At 45.4% G+C, this 22,699-nt stretch overlaps 1 protein-coding gene across 10 annotated transcripts in view; it reads right to left on the reverse strand.

Annotated features, from left to right (window-relative positions):
• Positions 1–240: 240 nt before the first annotated feature.
• The window catches only part of CIPC (CLOCK interacting pacemaker), a 71,942-nt gene continuing 49,483 nt past the window's right edge, over positions 241–22,699 (reverse strand). The window contains exons 1-6 of one of the 10 annotated variants that reach the window (XM_060130386.1): positions 16,935–17,044; positions 15,853–15,983; positions 15,293–15,362; positions 11,399–11,586; positions 7,130–7,299; positions 241–3,785 (exon numbers count right to left, since the gene is read on the reverse strand). In XM_060130386.1, the coding sequence (XP_059986369.1) occupies positions 2,892–3,785; positions 7,130–7,299; positions 11,399–11,534 (1,200 nt within the window). In that variant the 5' untranslated portion in view covers positions 11,535–11,586; positions 15,293–15,362; positions 15,853–15,983; positions 16,935–17,044 and the 3' untranslated portion in view covers positions 241–2,891. Of the gene's footprint in view, positions 3,786–4,986; positions 5,349–7,129; positions 7,300–11,398; positions 11,587–12,748; positions 13,499–15,212; positions 15,238–15,292; positions 15,363–15,746; positions 15,812–15,852; positions 15,984–16,704; positions 16,726–16,934; positions 17,291–22,699 lie in introns of those variants that run through there. The other 9 variants (XM_060130309.1, XM_060130473.1, XM_060130216.1 and 6 more) reach the window with 9 other exon arrangements.

A 22,699-nucleotide genomic window follows, 5' to 3' on the forward strand; every position in this document is an offset into this window, starting at 1 on the left:
CTCTCTCCTCCCAACCTACCCAGTATAAACCTCCATGACTCCAGGGAAAGCTGCACTATCCATTTGCCTTAAGTGCCTGGAGAACCGGTGAGAGTCTGAACAATGAATTTCCACAAGTTCAGTAACTAATCCCAGTGTCCCCAAATGACACGAGTACGTATGTATGAAACCTAAATCAATCAAACATTTACTCTTGATTTCACTTAGCATTTTGAGCAGTTATAAAGCCCAAAGGCCAAATAGTTTTCAAGTAAGTGACTTTTATTTTTCTCTGACATTTCACAGTCAATTTCTACAAAACTTCATACTTCCTCAAAGGAATTCACATTTGGTAAATAAATCTCTACCCTAAAGAATTCATAGCTGGAAAAACACTTCAATATATGCACAAGAGTTACTTTTCTGCTGAAGGAATCATAGTAAAGTCAGACAATACCACAATCGATAAAAAGCAATGAGTGTATTAAATTACAAATGTCACCAAACTCCATTCCCATAACCAATTCAATCAGCAGCTTTTTCTAGATGTCTTTCAATACTGCCAACACAATCTGCCGAAACTTCTCTTAAGGGTTGGTTTGAGCTAAGAATGGCTTTTAGAAAACAGCAGCTTTGCCACAGAACTTCATACCAGATCAAATCACGCATCACTAAAACCACTACTACTTACAGCCTCGTGAAACCCACGGAGATCCTTCCAGTCAACTCCGAGGTTCCTCCATTTGCCGATCTGGTTTCTGGCTCCACATGTCTGCTAGCCTCAGTGGATCTCTCCTTCCACGACCAGCTTCTCTAAGTGGCTTCATCTGCTTACTGCTCCACTAGGTAAAGAACACCCATGCTAAGAGCCCAGAGAGACTTCCACACTGAGTTACAACATCAGAGAAGAGCCGCGGAGTGGTGCTGCTTTTCCCTGTCACTCAGCAGTGAGGATCAATGACGGCTTTCATCGTCTTGTACCTGACAGGAGGGAATGCAAACCTTAATCTAGGAAGAAGAGTCCAAGACGCATAAAGCTCCACAGAGGGTTTTTTCTGAAGGAATAAATTTGGTTCTCAGCAAGTGTGTTCAGATTTTTGACTCAGTAAGACTCATGACTGGTGCCCAGGCTGCTCTGAAGGCACCTGTTTCTAGAGCTTTGCTGCCAAACATACTCTGCCAGAAAGGAAGCTTCCTAGCACGGCGTGCAGAGCAGAGTTCCTGCAGCACCACACAGATTCAGGGGAGGCAAAGGGTGTGGGCCAAGAGAAAAATAGTAAAAGGAGCAGAGTCTGCTTAAAGACACATTTGCTCTGATTTTTGAAATCTTTCAGAAAGCAAATGGCAGGTAATAATTCTGCATTTACCAGGAGAGTCTGAAGATTTTACTGAGTTGTTCACTTCTAAATCGGTCGTATCTAAATTGTGCGTGTTTGAGAACAAAATGCAGGCAATCTGAAGCCTTGTAATTTTAAAACTATGTTCAGAGTTACAACTACCCAGCAAGCATGAGCATTAGCTTCTGGCCTTGGTAGAACTTCAAGAACATTTTCCTTGCAGAAAAGATGAAATTGGTCATACAGAATTTCTTACTAAGGTAATTGGTACCAAGATTTTCAAGAGGATGAAAGTTTTAAATGGGAGGATAAAAAGCTGGCAACTTTACGACTTAGAAATCTAGTTTACAATGAGGCTGAAAGGGTGTGTATCATCTGCAAGGTCTCATAACACTCTCCACTTCTAGCTGGACTTCACATAACCCACTACACCTTTGGCTTTGCAGCCAAATCCAATGCACGAAAGAAACACAGAAGACTGCTCCACGTCACCGTGACGTAAGACAAATGAAAACTCCGGACGTGGAAAGAAAATGGATAATTTTTTGTTGACTTAATGTCATAACCTTATGATGATTTTAATTCAAAGTTTATCAAGCTTAATAATCATTTCTTTCCTCTTTTGTAAAAACAAAGGGGGGAAAAAGATGGTAGCAGAGGGCTGACTTGTATTACACAATCGGGAACCATGAAGCTCTCTTTTAGGATTTTCACATATAAGAAAATCTTCTTTTGCATTGTTTCAAAAGAAGAGAGAGAAAGAAAAAAGCATAAATTATCAGAATCTTCCAGCTCTCAACCAAGAGATGCTAGCCATTTCTCCTTTCTTCAGACTCTGAGTCAAAAAAGCAGTTCATCAACTGTAGCTCCAGATGGTCCTAAATCCATTCCATACTTTACAAATCTGAAATATTTCACCTACCAGTGTAACAGAAATCTGGCTTATGATTAAAGTGTACGAGTTAACGGTACCACCCCTTCCCCTTGACTTTCGAGTTTAAAGAAACAAAGCTTTAAGTGATTAAGTGCTTGCATCCGAGGACCAATGTGTGCCCAGAGCATTTTAGGTTTCTCCCGAATGGCACAAGGCCTCGTAAAATGGAAACACCCTCCTCTTATATTTTCCTCTGTGACTAAGACCTCCAAGGGAAGATCCACGAAGGGCTCCTTATGTCACCTACTCCCTGGCTTGACAGGTGTCACTCTGTATGCTTGTCTGCGTCACTGCATCCCTGATCACGGTTAGTGAGTGGGATGGTGGGACGTGACAGCTAGAGGGGCCCCACACAAGCATCTTTCCCGCTCTGCACTGTGATCCATCGAAGTGCCTGCAGGCTAAGGAAGAGGGACTCGAGGACAATCTGAGGTCCTCAGTGGAACGGAGACAAAGGTAAACTGTGCACAGACCACAGGTTAAGACAGCAGCCAGGTATTGGCATGTGGCTTCGTAAGTGAACCCCTGAACAGTTTAAGTTTAAAAGGAAAGCTCTTACATAAGCTTTGGGAAACAGGAGTAGATGACGGTAAAAGAGTTAAAAAGAACCACTCAAGTAACAGGAAAATATGCCTTCTATGTTATATGTCTGGCTGATCGGAGAACGCTTCTAGGTCACTGCCAGGATGACCTGACCCTGATGTTAAAGACGCCTGCAGCTTGGCCCAAGCCTGAGGAGCCCTGCTCTTGGCAGCCTCGATAAATAGCCGGGTCTGCTCCTTTAGCTGGTCTAGTTCCACCTGAGTTGCCTGGTTCTGACGAATCAGCTCCTTGGTTTTCAAAGTGATCTCCAGCAAACCAGATTTGTGTAGGACTACTAGGGTATTCTGAAAGCGCCTGTGCTTGCTCTGCCGCTGCTCTGAGAAGCTATCTGGGCTGCGGCAGAGGTGCTCCGCAGCCCACAGAGGGGAGCTGTAACTAGCTGACAGCGGGGACAGCGGGGAGTTGCTCTCCATCCCGTGCAGGGTACTGTCTGACGCACAGACAGGGCTGGCGGGGGAAGCAAAGGTCAGGCTGGGCGCTTTAGCCACATGGCTGCTGGACACTGGCTGAAGCGTCTGTGGACTTCCACCTGCCACCAGGCAGGGCACACCCTGAAGAGCTGAGTCCTCGGCAAGCTTGGTGCTGGGGGGCGCTGGAGTCGGGGGCCCGGGTGGGCCAGCACCAGTCTTGGTTGGCTCACTAGAAGACAGGCTTGGCCCCAGTCTCTCAGTACAGATCTTCTTCTGCATTCCACCTTCTCCTCTTTCTTCTGGGCTGAGGGAGAGGCCCCTTTTGCCTGGGTGTGGGGCTATTTTGGTGTAAGAATTGAGAATGGGCAAGTAGTTCCTGGAGTCCGACTTTTTCTCACCAGCGTGACATGGGCTGACAGGAGACGGTACGGGTGGATGAAGGAATAAGAGCTGGGGCTGTGCTGAGATCACTTCAAAGGAGGGCTGCACAGACCACGACTGGAGCTGGGATGAGCTGCTGCCCTGAAGGAAAAAGCAAAGGCAAAGAGCAGCACACTACGTGTTACCTGCAGCTGTCCAAGAGGCAAAGCAAATACTCAGATATAAGTACAGAGCCTGCCTCACACACGGGGTAGCCCTTCTCAGCATGACTGGAGATGTGGCTTAAAAATTCATTTGGGGCTGACATCATATATTTTTTTTCTTAAGGGAAAACTGGAGGAAATAGCTATCTTTATTCAAGTGCTATCACTTGAGAAAAAGAAACTGTAGGAAGGTCGTGAAGTAGTGACACAGTTAAGGTCACAAGTAAGGCAATAAATGTATGGATAGGGGACTTCCCTGGTGGTCCAGTGGCTAAGACTCCACGCTTCCACTGCAGGGGACGCGGGTTCGATCCCTGGTGGGGGAACTAAGATCCCGCATGCCGTGCAGTGCAACAAAAAAATTTTTTTTAATAAATAAAAATTAAAACAATTTTTTTAATTAAAAAAAAATTTTTTTTTTAAAAAAAGGATGGATAGTACAATTTGCCGGCATAAGTTAAAATGTGCTAATCTCAATACTATAAATGTGACTTCACACCAGTCTATCTTCATTTAGTTACATCTGGAACCTCTTTTACCTAAAAACAACTTTTGATTAAAAAGTTACATATTCTCAGGAGTCCATGGGCCCCTGTATTTAAGGCAATGACGCCCGGCTACCACAAAGCTCTGCAAGGCAGGAAGAGCCACCGTGTACGGGTGCTCACCACAGGCTGGCACTGGGTGTGATGTGTCACCTGCGTTCTCTCACGGAATCGCCATAATGATCCCATGAGGTAGTTATCATTTCCTTTCACAAACAGGAAACTGAGGCTTAGAAAGTTGAAATAACTTGCTTTCAGTCCCCAAGCTACTAAGTGGTGAAGATAGGATTCCATCCTCTGACTCTAAAACCCATCCAAACCGTTCTGCTACATTGCTTTTGCTCTATTACTGCTCAATTATACATTTTAATTTTTAATTAAAGTACTGATTCAGATAGTAATCTAATAAAGAAGGGCATGGCTACTTTCCTCATGTATTTATTCATTTAAAAGATGGACTCAGACTCTTTATTACAAGGACTTTCCATGAACTTGTCTCTAATATTTAAAAGCCAGTCCAATTCCAACCCAGGCCCAGAGATATGAGTGTAGATGAGGCTACAGGCAGAGAGAGAACCTGACAGAGGCTCTTACCCTTAGTGCAGTCATGTGATTTATCTGAGGAAAGCGATGGACTCTGCTCCCACACCGGCACCTGATTTGCATACATTTCAGCTTCTTGGGTACCTGCTTAGGACCTCCTGGCCAAGTTCAACTACAGTTCATCTCCTGTGCAAAGGCTGGGATGACCTGGAGAGTCCATTCTGGAGCCCTCTTGGTGTTCAAATACACTCTGGATGTCCATAAGCAAGCAACGCTGGGCCTAGCAACCACACTCCCCCGTCAGAGGAGATAAAAAACCAGGGGTCTTTCAAAGAAGAGATCAGCCTCGTCCAGGTCAGTCAAGAGCAGAACTTCAGGCTGTCCCCCTGCTCACTCATGCCATAAGGGTTGACCTACAAGGCAAATGGATCCAGAAAATACCTAACTCGTTGCTTTCCCAAGCTGATTTCACTGGATTATTCTTCCTAATGCTATTGTTATGCCCACTTAGATACTTAGCTTATTTGTTCTAATTTAGATTTTACAAGGTACCATTCTTACTGAGATCACCTGAGGGAATACCAGACAAGACTTTAGACTTGGATAGGATCTCAGAATCATAGGGTCTTGGATAGGATCTCTAGAATCAATCCTAGCTTCATGTTAAAGATGAAGAAAATGAAGTTTACGGTGATTAAGTAATTGTGTGTAAGATCACACAGTCTGGTGACAGAACTGGAATCAGAGCCTCAAAAGAAATATCCTAAAACCAAGCAGCAATAATTAAGACATTATGCAATAAGCAGAGATTTTAAGAAGTGTATAATGCTTTTAAATTTGGAATGTGCTGGATTCTAGCATATGTGAAAAAACAAAACTCCTAGCCTGCTCCATCAGGTCAGTCTGCCCCCAAGCCTCCTGTCTCCTGATCAAGTCCAGCAGCCTTCCCAGTGGGTCTCTGTCCTGAAGGAGATGGCTCTGCTGGACCCGCCCACTCACCCTGCAACAGCCCTCTGGAGCTGCCAGCCTCGCCCACAACAATCAACAAAGATGCGTAAGAAAGAGTGACCAGGGGGCCAGAGAGGAAGGCAGGGAGGAAAGAGCAGGAGACAGGAAGCCCTGAGAAGCACCGGTGGGGCCTGGACAATCTCATTTGGGCTCCGTTTCATGTCTTTATTCTCTCGCCTCATTTCGGCGAGGAGAGCTGTGCTTCCAACTGAGATGTGATCTGCCAAGCAAATATCTGCAAATTCTTTTTCCAAACTCACCAGGTTGCCTTGTTGAAAATCAGTTTGTGTTGTTCAGCAATAACTAGGTAATAGTTAAGACATTAAGGTCTCCTGTCAGGCTAGAGCCACGTTCTTCTACCTAAGGTGGGAAGGTCAACAACATACAGCCAGATTTCAACCTTCACTAGCTTTGAGCAGCCGCATCAACAGACCCATGCGAGGACTGATCTATTTTAGAGCAAAGTAGGGTAAGGTTACACGTTCTTCAAGTTCATATGATTGAGTTGTTTGTTCCAAACACTGGGGCTTAGCTTAGATTTTTATCTAAATCTTCTTTTCTTTCGTATCTAGACAATAATCACATAATTTGCATAGTTATATAAGAAAGCCTGAAACAGGGTTATTTTTCAATTCCTCAACAATGCTGGGTGGAGTCTGCTGGTATAGCCATACCTAAACCAAAGAGCTCCTTTCTCACTAATGACATAGCTTTGGCTGATTACTAAGAAAGTGCTCAGAATGTAACATGAGAAACAGGGAAATTGCCTCTACTTCTCAAAAAAATATTTCTAAAAGTCCCAGTCAAATTAAAAAGAGATCCTCTTGTTTCTACCTTAAATTCTGTCATATCTTAGCATGCACTACAGAAGTTAGGACATTTCTGCTTGGTTCCGTTTAACATGACTAAAGTATTCCAGATCGCTTTGGACAAACTAGGGGTACAGAAATAAAACAGTCTTACTATCTGGAAAATGAGAACACATGTGATGACTCTCGTATTCCTTTTTCAAACACCGCCAGTAGTTGAAAGGACACATCCTCTTCCCAGCACAGAAGCGCGTGTTGGTGTGGTGCTGGTGGTCTGCTCCTCGCATCTCTCCTTGACAGAGAGGGAGAAGCTCTGTGCACAGGAAGCTCAGAAACTCTGGCGTGCAAAGAAGTTATGAGAGCTCAGTCCTCCTCACCTGTTTGACCAGCACGTTCTTCATGACAACCATGGGGGCCAGTGTTGGGAAGGCACCGCTCGCAGGCTTGGCGCTCGGCCTTGGCCTGTCTTCTCGGCTCCAGCCTAAGGCGCTCAGCATGTCCTCAGACTCCATCTGCTCTGCCGAGCTCAGGCATTCAGAGCTCCCATCTGGTGGGCGGAAAAATGGTCAGTTCACTCAGGCTCTCAACCAGTCCTCCTGGGGAGCCCTGGACCCCACGAAACAGAATGGAACATTTGTGGTATGTGTTTTTGTGAATTTTTCTGAGGAGGAGGTATCTAACTTTCACTGGATTCTCCACGGGAGCCGTAATTATCCCTCCCATCCCAAAAGATTGAGAATCACTGCCCTAGGACAGCTGACTGCCCTTCTAACTCTATTACAGACAAAAGCCTGCATCCATTTGGGTTCATGAGAAAGTAACCATCACCCGTCTACAGGCAAAGTGGGTAAAGCCTTCGAAGTTAGCTCATTACTTTTAAGAATCTGTGGTTGAAAGGGAAGAGGAGTGCACGTGTGACTTGGGGCAAGGTTGATAAGACCTTTAGAGGCCCTGGGCACTACATGATGTAACAATAACAACAAAAACAAAACCAACCTATAAAACCTCAAGACTTACCTCCACTCTGAAATTAAAATAGCTTCCTCCTAAGTTTTCTAATTGTAAAATTCTGGATAAGTTCATCAAGATGAGGTTTACAATGTGTCTTTCTTTGTTTTCGTCCTCCACACAGTTAAGCACCTCCTTTGTTAGTGTCCTAAATGCACGCTGAGTGTGCCCACTGGGGGTTCTGCACAATGGGTGATGGAAAGATACTCTCTGCCACAAAGAAAAGAAGGCTGCTCTATGTGAAATCCATACAGAAAGGGCTTAATTAGCTCCCTGCTGGAGTAAACCAAGAGACTGCAGTAACCCTGCCAGTGAGGAGTCTGGGAATACCCGAAATGCTCATCAGGAATCTCAGAGTCGTCTGGATGAGGCAGGACTGGAATGTGACTGTAATTTAGAAGAGAGCAACTGTCAACACTTGCATTTAATCAGATTCTCCAAAGATGCTTTTTAGAAATTACTGGTGTTGGGGTCTTCCCCTCACTCTACTGAATTGATTTATCTGGTGTCCAGGCACGTGTTATTTTCACAAAGCACTACAAGTAATCCAAATGTGCACCTCTAGTTAAGAACTATGAGGCCAGAAACAAAGGACTTCAGAAGAAAAGTGCGTACCTTGTACGTGTATCTTGGTTTCTAAATGTCATTCTGCACAAAAAGGAAACCAGGGCTCCTTGGAGAAATGGCCGATATCTTTGGCAGGGAAGGTGCAAGATGAGCCTGGACATCTTACTGTCCCAGAAAGCAAGGAAGTGCTCCAACACAAATGGGGACATGTCAAAGACACAGGCGCCACCTAGAAGGGACTCCCACTGACCAAATGTGGGGCAATTTGAGTATCAAAAATAATGATAATGGACTGACAAACAAAATCACAAAAAAATCCCGTGAATCCACAGTGATGCTCTAAAAAGGGGGCAGAGGAGAGAAGTACTTCTTTAGAGAAGATGACTGTCAGCTAATAAAATATACAAGGAATGATAGAATTAGATCACCATTTTCAAACCACAAATGTAATTGGTTCAGGCAAGGATCGTCAATGGATGCTAAAATCACTAGTCAAGAGTCTGCTGGGGAACAGGACAGTCACACAATCTCAAAGTATCATCCCATAAACTGCTCATTAATTACAAAGAGAAAAGAGTACTTTTGCAATAAAGAAATCTGGTATACATCTACTCCTTTAATCAGAGTGTCACCAAGAATAAGACACACTTAGGAGTCACCTTATGTGTTGCGATGAGAAGGATAGAACATCAAAAATTTAGTTTTCTATTAAAAAAATGTTTAGCCTATTTCTGATAATGGGGAAGCTACCAGAGAATCCAGTGTGAAACATTCTACAAAACAACAGGCCTAACTCCTTTAAAGATGACGATGTCCCGAAAAAAAGAACGGGAAGACGAAGGAGCTGGTCTAGACTAAATAAGATTTAAAAGACAGGGACAGAGCTTCTCTGGTGGCACAGTGGTTAAAAATCCACCTGCCAAGGCAGGGGACACTGGTTCAAGCCCTGGTCCGGGAAGATCCCACATGCCGCGGAGCAACTAAGCCTGTGCGCCACAACTACTGAGCCTGTGCTCTAGGGCCCGCGAGCCACAACTACTGAGCCCACGTGCCACAACTACTGAAGCCCATGCGTCTAGAGCCTGTGCTCCGCAACAAGAGAAGCCACCGCAGTGAGAAGCCCATGCACCACAACGAAGAGTAGCCCCAGCTTGTCGCAACTAAAGAAAGCCCGTGCAGCAAAGACCCAACGCAGCCAAAAATTAAATAAATAAATAAATTTTAAAATTAAAAAAAAAAACGACAGGGACAATTAAATGAAATGCACAGCCATCAACTGGGTTCTGGACCCAAAACAAACAAATATACAAAAAGATTAACATTTATAAAGGCCATATTGGGACAATGGGAAAAATCTCAATATGGACTGCAGCTAATTAATCATGGCAAATTACATCACATTCCAAGGTAACTGGAACGATAACTCAGGCACTGACGAAACCACTGGCACCTGGCCCAGATGTGGCTGAAGGTACTCACTAGGGCCACTTTCTGGAGCACAGTGAATCTGAGTATTTTTGATACTGCCTTATGTGAACAGCACAATACTTCTTAAGGCACTTCTGCATAGAGAATAGGAAACTTTCAGAAAATCTATCCAGACTTTGGGACATGCTACAGAACAGCTAGTCTGACAGAACTGAAGTTATTGGAAGAAGTACCAAAATGGCCACAGTATTGAGAATAACAGGAGGTGGGAGTATGGTTAATGTTTGTTTTCTTCTTTGCATGTACCTAAATTTCTAAGCTTCTACCATGAGCATATATTACCTTCATGATATGAAAAACAGACAAAAAACAAACACGATATTAAAAGAAAGAAAAAAAAAAGACACTAGGCCTGCAAAGTTTCCCAAACCTGTCTGATCACAGGAATCACCAGAGACACTTGTAAAAATATAAAACTCACATTCCGGGTCCTCCCCCAGACCCTCAATATCACAGTCTCCAGAAGAGGGGTCTGGTGATCAGTATTTTTAACAAATGCCTCAGACGAGCCTTACGATGAGGCAAGCTTAGGAAACAATGCTAAAAGATTGAGAAGAAAAACCCAAAGGGCTATAAACCTGCCCTCCCTTCCCTGAACTGTCCTTATTCTAATCCCTAGGACGGTGCTCTGTTCCTCTGAGAAACAGTCTATTTATAATTTGGCTTCCTGTGCAGCATACCTACAGGGAGAAAATACACCAATCTAAGGATGATTGAGTTCTAGTTTTCCTAACAGCTGCATTTCTCACTATAAATTAATAAATCAACACGGTGGATTGGTAAGTCTCTGTGGGCTGGATAATATAAATCTTTCTCCAGGAGAGGGCTCCACTCTCAGCATGCTAACCCAGCCAGAATCCCCTGGCATCACCCCTCTGCCTCCCCTGGGCCAAAATGTTTACACTAGAGCCATATTTAAGCCACTACTCTCAGACCTGGAAATAAAAAAGCCTCGGCACAAAATTAAAAGATTTACTGGGTGTGCAACTAGTCCTTTCAGATAAAGTTTAAGACAAACCAGTAAGGAAAACTGTCTTGCTTTCTTGTCTCTAACAGATACCCAAGTTTGGAATAGGGCCAGGAGGCTCATAGTCCAAAGACAAAAGGCACAAATACCGGCAGGGATGGGTTATGGGGGGAAATGTTTTTAAACACAGCAAACACTTTCTCAGCAAAAAAGTCATCTTAACAAATTATATACTACTTTTGTTTAATTTGTCATATGTGGGGACAACATGCCAGTATTTTTCCCTGCAATGCAACTATTCCTATGAAAAAGGAGGTAAGACAATAGAATTATGAGTATTTAAATATATTTTTCCAGTAGCCACTTGCCACAGTTGGAAATATAAGATTTAAAGTTGAGAGTCTAAGTGGAAAAGAGATGTCATATCGTTTCTTCAGAACTAACCCCACTGTGACTGGGATGAGTACCCCGCCATATGGCAACAGAATCACCATTTGAAGAGATCAGAAAACTATTTCTCCTGTGGGTGAAATCTTCCCATCCTCATCACACAAATGAGTGTTTACGGAGGACGTTTTTCAGGCAAATCATTCATTCCAATGTAGGTATTTTTAACCTGAAAATCCAGAGTCCTTATCTGACTCAGCAGCTGCCACGCCGAGCTGACGAGACACTTTTTTCATCTCTGGGCCTTTGCTCAGTTTGGCTGAGAGCCTTCTAGAGCCCTCTCTGGATGGGTTCTTCCTCTCCATGTTTTACTGGGCTGGAAGTGCATTCGTCAGTACTCTTTTCATCTGGACTGCCCTGTGAAAAACAATTACAGAAGAAGTCATTGCCTGAAGAGCTGAGACAGGTGAGGCAAACGGTGAGTAAACTAAGGGCAAAGAACACCAGCGGCGCCCACTTGCTCTGTGTGCACTTTCTCAGCGGTCTCAGCTGACAAAGGCTACAAGTTTACTCAACAGTAGAATGGTTTCCACCCAAAAGGAGGTTCACCGTCCTCTCGCTGCCCTCTAATTCCATTACAAATGCAAAGCGTACAAACCACATTCTCAGTGGAAGCTTTGTAGACTGCTAACAAAGGCACATTTGATTAGGCTTTCTGGAATGCTCCCTGAGGGAGGAAAGCAGAGGGGATGCCCACCTCGGACCAGGCTTGCCTCCCAGGATACATCTGCAGGCCCGGGACTTTCTGCCACCTCCCAGAGTGTAGTTTCTCAAATTAACTTTCCACTTCTTTGGATGAGGTAGTGAACAGAGTAAAAACAACTCCTTATATATGCATGCTACATTTTGGCTTAAAAAGCACTTCTATGCACACGTAAGACCATATGTAATAGTGTTTTGATTCCACAAACGCCCATAACATTATTGCTGCTAAGGTTCTTTCCTTGAGCCTCACAATGTCCTCCTCAGTTGCTATCCCACTTTACAGAGGAGGAAGTTGAGGCTCAGATAAGTTACATTCAGTCATTTAAAAATATATATTGGACTTCCCTGCTGGTGCAGTCGTTAAGAATCCGCCTGCCAATGCAGGGGACACAGGTTCAAGCCCTGGTCCAGGAAGATCCCACATGACACACAGCAACTAAGCCCGTGTGCCACAACTATTGAGCCTGCGCTCTAGAGCCCGTCAGCCACAACTACTGAGCCCGTGCACCACAACTACTGAGCTCATGCACCACAACTACTGAAGCCCGCGCGCCTAGAGCCCAAGCACCTAGAGCCCATGCTCTGCAACAAGAGAAGCCACAACAATGAGAAGCCCGCGCACTGCGACGAAGAATAGCCCCCACTCGCCACAACTAGAGAAAGCCCGCATGCAGCAACGAAGACGCAACGCAGCCAAAAATAAATAAATAAATAATTTAAAATAAATAAATAAATAAATAAAAATGTTTATCAAGTGCCTGCTATGAACCAGGCATCGTGCTAGGAATGGGGGTATAGAGTGAATCAAACAGACCTGGTCGCCCACTTCCTGGAAAGAAGCCTAGATTTGATCCAGTAATACACAGCTAGTCCAAAGCAGATCCAGAACTAGGCTAACAGGGCAAAGTATGAGAGCAATGAGCCCTTCAAGATATTTTAACAAGGCCCTCTGAATCGCCAAGGGATGCCAGCTGTAAGGATACCGCAGGGATAAAGAGAACAGGGGACCAACAGAGAAAACAATAATAATAATGGAACTGCAAAGTGCTATAGTCTGAATGTTTGTGTCCCTCCAAAATTCATCTATGAAATCCTGCCTCCCAAAGATGATGGTATTAGGAGGTGGGGCTTAGGTCATGAGGGCTTCACCTCATGGGATTAGAGCTTTACAAGAGGCTCCAGGGAGGTCCCTAGCGCCTTCCACCACAGTCAGTGAGAAGTCTGTGACCTGAAAGAGGGCTTTCCCTGGACCATGCTGGCACCCTGAGCTCGGACTTTCAACCTCTAGAACTGCGAGAAATAAATTTCTGTGGTTTATAAGCTACCCAGTCTGCGGTATTTTGTTATGACAGCCCAAATGCACTAAGATAGTAGGTTTAAGCAACACCCAGCGGCGTTTTTATTCACAATCCATTCTCGACTCCATCCATTTGTCCTTCTGAGTAGAGGGAAACATGGCCCCCTGCCAAACAGCACTGTATCTGAAATACCCTGAAAATGCCGAGTGTGAACATTTCTGCTAATACAGGATCTAGCGAAGAACATTAACTACTCCAGAAGCAGACGAGGGATTCAACATAAAATTAAACAGAAGACAAGGAGGTTTACAGGCAGCCCTGAGAAACCCTCTTGCTCATACTTTTGCATACGGTAGAAGTGGACTAAAGGGAACGCACACTGATCAGAATTTTAAACTCAATTCCAAGTAAAAATTATTTTGTACCATATCTAACTCATTTAAGGGGACTGGCTTCCCCATTCAATCCATGTCAACCAAGCACTCTTTGACAGACCACGTTTAGTACTACGTGCATGAAAGATAAACAATGGCACTGTCACATCTTGCATGACACTATGCAAAAGCACATGTCTCTACTGGACGGCTATGAAGTTTGACAGCATGGAAAATCCAGTTTAAAAAGCAGAATAAAATGTAAAACTATCTCTAATTAAATCAGGATCCTTTTGTATGAAACCCAACAAACGCACATAGTTTCATTTTCCTGAAATAATACTGTCTGAAAGTGAATGGAGGGCTTTTTCAAAAATGGAAGCAGACGTCGTTGATGGATGGGCAATTAGACTTGAATTCAGTCTGAACCTACTATTGACTTAGATGAGGAAGATAGCTCATGTTAGCTGCAACTAATTAAGACCCTGACAAAGTTTCACAATATCTTATGAAATGGATTATTTCACAGGCATTTTAGATAAAGCACTTCAACTTCTACAATCCTTGTGACAAGACAACGAACAAGGTCTTGCTACTGTTATTAAAGTGTAGTCAACGGAGCTACAGAAAATACACAGGAATTTATCTGGCTCATCTGAGAGTAGGACAATATTGGTTGTGGAATCAAAATGCTGAAACGTTGACGTTAAAAGGAGAACAGATGCTAAAATTTTAGATCCTGGGGAACTGGTGGCAATTGGAAATAAAGAATGCATAATCTACTTTAGAATAGTAAACTGACTACTTTGGACGTGGAAGCCTCTGTCCTAAGTAAAGTGCTCTTCAAGCAGCAGATAGTCTTAGTGTCCCAGGGAAGTTCAAGTGGGAAAGAGAATGAAGGGCTACATGCCATCTTGACCTATTCTCCCTGAGAGAGGCACTTCCCTCCTGGGAGTGACGCTGAGGACGTCAATTAGCCAGTGAACAACAGACCCATTCATACACAGCACCAGACGAGGCCCTCGATAAGAGAGAGGCAGAGTGATGGCATTTACTACTGGTGCTCTCAAACCCAGGGCCACACCAATGGCGAAGTTTGAAAACCTCAAGAAGATTTTTTTTTGCCTCTTCAGTATTATGTTACAATAAAGTTAGATGCTCATAAGCTGACCAGGGGTTGAAAATGGGTTACCCAGCTCATACCCACTGTGCCATCTCTGCTTCCTGGCACAAACTGGAAACCACTACGACTGCCCTACAAACATCTCAGATCCTCAGAAGCCTAACTCTGCACTAGGAGGACTCCAAGTTAAGCTTGGATTGACCCTAAATGGGCCTCTTACGAGTGCACATGTAACACACTGTCCAAAAGGTTCCCACAGAGAATATACACTAAAACTCACAGTGGAAAGTGAATCAATGAATCTAGAGGTTTACATAAATAGGTATAAGATAAAATTCTAGCAAGTGCTCCACAGCACTTGTTTCTTCTATTTATGCACTTCTTACATTAGAGTCTAATTATCTGTTCGTCTCTTCAACCTCAAGGGTTGTCTTTTCATCTTTGCAACCTCAGCGCCCAACAATTAATGTGTGAGGTACTCACAGAATAATAAATTGCAACAACTCTTCCGTCGTGCTGAGTCTTGCTGACAGCCCTAGCAGCTTTAGCTGTCACCAAAATACCTGAACAGCTTGAAGGTCAAGAGTCTGCATTTCCAAACACCACGGTCACCTCACGTCCAGGTCTGGTCTCCTGCAGGAAACAGGTATCTCATCCACCCCTTATTCTAAGCTGAAACCTCAGGGGTAAATCCAGCAACCAAATTAGAGGTTGGTCTAATCCACAAACAATCTCTATGGAGATTTAGGCCTATGATAAAAAGGAGACCCAAGGTGTACAAGGGAAGGATCTGAAATGCTGCTCACAGATCTCTCCTTTTATAGATACTTGGCAACTTTCCTGAGAGCTCAAGTTCTTTTTAAAATGTGTCATGTGTTTAACAGGCATGCATGAACAGAGGTGTGAGGTGAACGCCCAAGCAGAGGCTTAAATACAGTAAAGCGACAAGGCCATAGAAAATCAAGACCTTACCGCCCAGAAAGTCATGAGTAACTGCTGGAATTATAAATACATTACTAGGTTTTCTCTGAAGTCATTTTCTCTTGGTCTGCATATTCAGAGATGCCATTCTGGGGGAATGTCTGTGGATTTTTTAACAAAGGAGGAAAAAAAGCCCGTCTACCTAAATCTCTAATATTCATCTTCCCCTTCACATCCATTTCCATGCTCCAGCTTGGCTGCAAATCCACGTCAAAGATCCTGAACATACAATGTCCTCTGTTTGGAACCTGGTATGGTTCATTCCACTCTCCTCTTTCAAAGAGAAGATAAGATTAGAGAACTTCCTCAAATCCCCTGCTTGGAGAAGGGTTCACAGTTAACAGTGCCCACCCACCCCCCATTCGCACCAGCCCACGATGCATCTGTGCCAGACAGCAGGAGCGCCCTCCAGGCATCCACCAGCCTGCCAGCTCAGCAGGGCAGAACTGGGCAGACCCTAGGACTGTGCTGTGACTGGCATACCACCAGCCTCCCAGGGCAAACGCCCAGGCAACGCTTACTGCCAGGACTTGGGCAATAACAGGGAGCCTGGCTGCGGCCTGTGCCCTGGGCCTGGATCAGAGCTCCTCTGAACCCGCCCACACTAACCACTAACTCCTTACTTGGCAATGCCCACCTTCTCTCCCACCTCCCCACCCCCTGGCACCACGCCTGGCAAGCTGGTCACCCAGGGGAAAGAACCAGCCAAGTGGGTGACAGCAAGTCTCAGAAAAAGACAGCACACCTGTGCCCCGGGCCCAGAACAGAGCACTACCCCTCATCCCCAAACGGGAGGCCCAGGACCCTCACAGGGTTACCAGCTCCCGCGCTCACTCACCTGCCCATTCCCTGCCCCTCTGCTCACAGCACGGCGGGCCTCCAAGCGCTCCCCCGCCGGGATGCCCAGCCGGCTGTTGTCCCCAGGGCTGGACCAGGGCTCACCCGCCCTAACAGTCTTACCCCAATTGCTCCCCACACACAGTCCCCTCCTCACCCGCGATCTCCTCTGCCACGCAGTCCTGACCCTCGCAGCAAAACCGACCAACTAAATGGGGGAGGAACGCAACACCCCCTGCTCCCATCATCTGGCCCTCTGTCCCCAGAAAGTCCCGGCTCTGCCTCTTGACTACCTTGCTTCCCTTTTTCTCTCCCCTACTCCCACTTCCCTTTCCCACGCTCCTCGCCCAAACCCTCCCCCTGCACCCTCAGCCCTCCTTTTCTCACCTAGGACCGAGGTCGCCGCTCCGCGACCGGACGACCCGCGAGTAGAGTGGCGCATGCGCGAGCCCGGCCCCGCGGCTCCATGACAACCCCGTTGTCGTCGGGTCTCAAGCTATCCCCCAGTCCTCCCGCCCATTTCTCCTCCCCCCCCAGCCTCCGCGACGGCTTTCGCCAGCCACGTGACACGGCTCGGACGACCCGGCACCACAGAGACTGCTCGCTGTTCTCCTAGAAGGGCCCTTGGCGGCGCCCGCTGTTTCGTCTCCGCCGGAAGATGACGTCGGCACGCCTATCAGGGAGGCGCGGGCGTCCTTAAGAGGTCGGCGCGCTCTCCGCGGAAGGTGGGCGTCTCTATGGTTGGTTCTCCAGGCTCAGCCGCCATTTTGTACGGGGATCTTGAGCAACGAGCTGCTGGGGGGCGTGGTTCAGAGGCGAGGTCAGGAGAAGCAGGGGTGGCCCGGCTTCTAGTGGACAAGGCAGGAGGAGTGATTCTCCCGGGGGCGTGGGTGGAAGTCGGTTGGGGGAAACAGCGCTCTCGGTTTGTACAGAGGCACGCCGTTAGGGTTGGGGACCGGGACAGGCCATGCTGACTTGCAGGCGAGCCCGTGCGGAGGCGGCCGGCGTGGGAGCGGAGGCTGGCAGCCTCGCCTGGTCTCGGCCCAAAAGAGGCTTGCCCGGACCGCCCAGCGCGCTGCTCACTGTGTTGCCACACCTGTCGCAGCGGCTGGTTTGCGTCCCCTACCATCCCTCCAGACGATGCTTCACGAGGCAGGGACGCAATTAGTATTTCTTGTGGGATGATTGCATGTCATTTTTTGTATGACTCATTTTGTCCTGTGCAACTGACCGAGATGTTGAGTTTCACATGGATCCTGTTTCTCACGCCAGTTCTTGAAGTGTCATAACGAACCCACTAAAGAAAAAAAGGGGTTGGGATCATTTAAAGTTCTGATGCGTTGAATCAGTGAAGGTTACTTCTTAGGTTAGAAAAATTCCTTCACAGGTGGAAAAGAGGACACGGTGAATGTAAAGATTGCTCACCGGTAGAGGCAAGTTCTAGAGCTGACGTGTCCAGTAGGTTAGCCAAGAGTCACTAGGAGGTACTGAAACTGATTAAAATTAAATAAGATGAAAAGTGGGTTTCTCATTCACGCTGTCCACATTTCAAGTCCTCAATAACCACGCGTAGCTAATGGCTACTTTATTGGTACAGCACATTGCCAGCATCACAGAGAATTACATTGGATCTAGATGGCGGGGCAGGGGAAACTCTCCCTATGTTGGTAATCCAAGCCTTGCTAAGTGCTGCTAGGTCATAAGTAATCACATTAGTCCTCCAGACACAGATAATGCTAATGCATTACCAGGCATGAATGTATTTATTAGCATTAAGCTCTACCAACAAATAATGATTGAATATCTGGAGCATGTAAGGCTTTTGTTTAGGGGATGGAGGGAGTGAAAACTATAGTTAACAGTTATCTAGTAATTAAGAGTCAGGCAGCTTTACATGCATTCTCTTATGATGCCTGTACAAATTAATGAGGTCGCTGTTATGAACGTCTCCATTTTATAGATGAGGGCACTGAAGTTTATGTCCATGATGACAAAACTACTAAGCCCTGGATCTTTTTGAGGCAGAATAAAACAGTTTTTGCCCTCAAATACCTTAGAATCCGGTATGGGAAAAAGACATGTTCTAATAAATAGTATGAGAGAGAATGTGATAAATGTCAGAGGATTGTGAACAAAATCGAGTTAATAAAATCAAGGGAGTGAAAAATAACCTTCTGCTTGTTTTCTGTTTGTTGTTGAAAGAGGAAGAGACCAGGAAGTAAAACTGTAAGAAGGACAGGTAAAGGTAGGATATCCAGTAATGGAAGCGGGTGAGCACAGAATGCATGCCAGCCAAAAGAGAATAAATGAAATAAACAAAGGCGCAAGGATTATTTTAATCCTCCAAAAGTGCAAATAAATCAAACTTCCCTGATTTTAGCTATCTTATGACCAGACAGCCATGCTGTATCAATAACTTGAACTTCAAAGACAAATGCGGTAGTGGGACCAAATGAATCAGACTAAGTTACTGATAGGTGTAATTTTAATTGAGCTACTGTACGGTCCTATGTAATTAGATACATAGGATCAGCGATTCATGAAAATGGGTAATGAATCTTTTTATAGAGCCAAACGAATGTAAAAAGTTTTCTTTCTTTGCTAATTCACCAGAGTTTGTAAATCAGCATCTCTGTTGATAGTTTCCTATCAGAGTGATGTGAGTTCTTTCAATCTTTGTTGTCACACTCTTGTTTACGTGGCTAAGGTTTCCGTGGCGGAGAGTGGTTTTCCAAGCACCATTGCTTCTTGCTGTAGAACCCTTTCCTGTTTGAGTCCTCGCTGACAGTGGTAGTTCAAGACTCATTTTGCCACCACTGCTGCCAGCAGGGGGAGACCTGCTCCTTTAAATGCTACACTTAGGGAATTGCAAGTAGGCTTCTTTTCCTTTCTGCCCTCACGGAGTGTCACAGACTGGAGGTCAGAAACTGCACCTCTGCCCAGCCTACTTCATTAAGTTCTTCGCGGCCCTGTCCATGTGACGATTTGAGCTTTCAGTCCTGCATAGGATGCCACAAAGAGTTAACCCTGTGCTGTTTTATTTGAAGATATTTTCAAGTATCCAATCTACTATATCATTTACAATATTTATAAATAATTCTTTACAACTTATTTTAACATTTAAAGTTGAATTTAAAATTGGTTATTTTTAAATTATTTTAAAGTAATTAAAATAGTATAATAACAGTGAAAGTATGCAAAAGATCTAGTTTCAAATCCCAGCTCCTGTTCATATCATTTTATAAAAGATGGGTCATTTCAACATCTCTCAGACATAGGAAGGATGATAGGCCATAATCTCACAATTCAAAAATTGAATAATTTCTGCTTTATGAAAAACTCATTGCTATTCTTATTTTTCCAATTTTGCCGAGGATCAGTGAAAACGTCACTACAAGGACTGGCATCAGTTCTTGGAGTGACACCTGAGAACCATCTTTTTTTTCTGAACCTTACTTTGGCCATCTGTAACATAGTTATCCTCTAGTCTGAATCTGGCATCCAACATTACTGCTGACCACTTCACAGATTTTTAAGATGATTTGATGGGATGGTAGGTGTGTGTATGCCCCAGAGTTCCAGCAAGAGGAAAGGGGTTCCAGCCTGTGCGTGGGGAGAGGGACCTACAGGTCCCAGGCTGGCAGAGGCAGAGGTGGGTGAGAGCAGGATGCATGTTCCTTGTTTCCTTAGCAGCCAAGTGACTGGGCACCCACCAGCCAGGTTAGTTCTTAGCTCCTATTTTTAGAGTTATCTAGAAGAGCAGAGACAATAGAAAGGCATTTGGATTACAGTCAGGGTGTTGATATATAGGCACAAGTTTGATCAGGGACAATGAAAACCCCTCCCTAATAGCTCTCCATCTTGCCCAAACCCGAAATTCCTTTACGAATAATTGCTCGACATGCAAATACACCAGAACCCAAGACAAATTCTCTCATAACAACTGACACAGAGTGCTATTTCCAGACACTGTCCTAAGTGATTTGCCCGCATTTACTTATTTAATCCTCCCACAGTCCCGTGACATGGTTGTGGTATCATTATCCTCGTTTTACAGAGGAGGAAACTAAGGTAAAGAGGCCGTGTCACTTGCCAAGGTGACTGGTGCTAAGTGGCAGAGCCAGGAATTGAATTCCAGAGTCCTTGCTTTTGGCCGCTCTGCTGGGCTTCGTGTTCAGTGGAAATGGTGCTACCACACCCTTTCCTGCTGCGCTGAGCGGGAGACCAGTGGGGAGCGGAGCTGGAAGGCACTAGGTACAAGCACTTGTGTGGGAAAGGTCACCAGGAATGGAGACCGGGCACTGGAAAGGCAAAGTGCAGAAAACACCTCCGTCTGATCCTCTCTCTTTCACTCTGCACGTGGTAGAGATATTTTGTTGTGTGTGACAGGGTATATGCTGATTTCAACCCACATATCTTTCCAAACCACTCAGCAGCTGCCCTTTACTTGTTAGATCCCCTATCTAGAATCTTTTTAGTGGAAAGATTTTTCAAGTGTCATCTCCCCCCACTGAATGTGAAGTCTTTGATTTAAACTCACAACTTTTTTCTCTAGATGACTCAGAAAGCTGTTCAGTTGTCCCTTTCTGTAGAACCATTTGATTTTTGACAGAGGTTCTCCTTGGCCTCGTATCTTGCCCAATGGGCTTCTGTCCCATTTGTAAACAGCTTTCGGATCACAGCTGACTTCCCCACCGCAGGCTCGCCCAAAGGCAAGAAATACAGGCCACCACAGCAGAAAGCCAGACGGAGCTGAGGCTTTTCAGTGGAACCTGACGCTCTCTTACCGGGTCCAGGCTCACTCTGCTCGCCGAACGACAGGCCAGTGAATCGGAGACGAGGTGCTGCGGCAAGGAATATGACTTTATTCGGAAAGCCGGCAGACCGAGAAGATGGCGCACTAGTGTCTCTGAAAAACCACCTTACGTGGGTCTGGATGCCAGTTTCTTTTATAGAATCAGAGAGGGAGAGGTGGCGAAGAAGTAAAGTAAAAAGGCAGAATAGAGAGCGAGAGGTGGTGAGGAAGTAAAGTAAAAGGCCCGTCAGTCTTGCAAAATATCTCCTGGAATGACCAGCCTCGGTGAGGGCATGTGTTAGTTTCTTTTTTCCTGCAGCCATTCACAGGTGGGCAGGGTTCCCTGAGGCAGGCCATTATGTATGATTATAATAACAAAAGGAACGAAAAGCAAAGGTTAAAGTCAGAGAAACACATCGAACATGGAGTCTGATTTAGCTCTTCCCGGTTACAACTCCGGTAATACAAAGCTGGCTACAGAGCCCAAGACCAGGGGCAGCCTCCACACGGACATTCATTATCCCCGAATTGAACACTTTCCGCCTCTTGTGCCTTAATCCAGACTGGTTTGCATTATAATTTCTTGGGTACCCATCTGTCTCCCCCACCGGAGTCTAAGCTCCTTCAGGGCAGGGATTATATTGAATGTTTTTCTCCCACAAAGCAAGTTCTACGTAGTAAGTGTTCAACCAACTTGACATCAGTGGGACCCCAGGTTCCTGAAAATTTAACAGCGGGCTTACCCATCACTGACTGGACTCCAGAGAAGGAAGATGCCACCAACCAGGAGGGTGAGTGGCTTCCGGGGCCACTGGTGCAAGGGACGAATGGACATCCCCTTTTCTTTTGTTGGTTCCCTGACACGCTCTGCTCTCTCCCACCTCCAGGCCTTTTGCACACGACTGTATGTGTCATGTTGAAAAGATGGAGTGAAGGTAGCTGCTGAAAGGTTTTTGTCCATACTTGTAATTCTGGCAAAGAAATTCCAGAGCCTCTGTTGCTCCTCCTGCATCACCTCACCCCAAGCCCAGTCATTGGAGGGTCTTTTGAGCATTTGTGCAAGAATGCCCCTGCATCCTCCTTCCTCACATGTGACTTGGTTCCTGGCTGATTCTATTCGGAATTCCATGAAAACCCTCGTAAAACCTGGTAGTCAGTAGAGATGACGGATGCCGTGGCTTTCCTTTGCAGGTGGAGACGTGCCCAGGAACTTCGCAACCAGCACTCCCCTTTCCAGCGCTGGTTAGGCAGGGCTGGTGCTTTTGACAGCCTTCACGCTGCAGGGTTGGCCAGCTGGGCTTCAGTCAGCATCTCAACAGGTTGGATAAATCAGGTTGGTACCAGATGTTAGGTTAAA

The sequence above is a fragment of the Lagenorhynchus albirostris genome, chromosome 1, assembly GCF_949774975.1.
Source record: "Lagenorhynchus albirostris chromosome 1, mLagAlb1.1, whole genome shotgun sequence".
NCBI lineage: Eukaryota > Metazoa > Chordata > Mammalia > Artiodactyla > Delphinidae > Lagenorhynchus > Lagenorhynchus albirostris.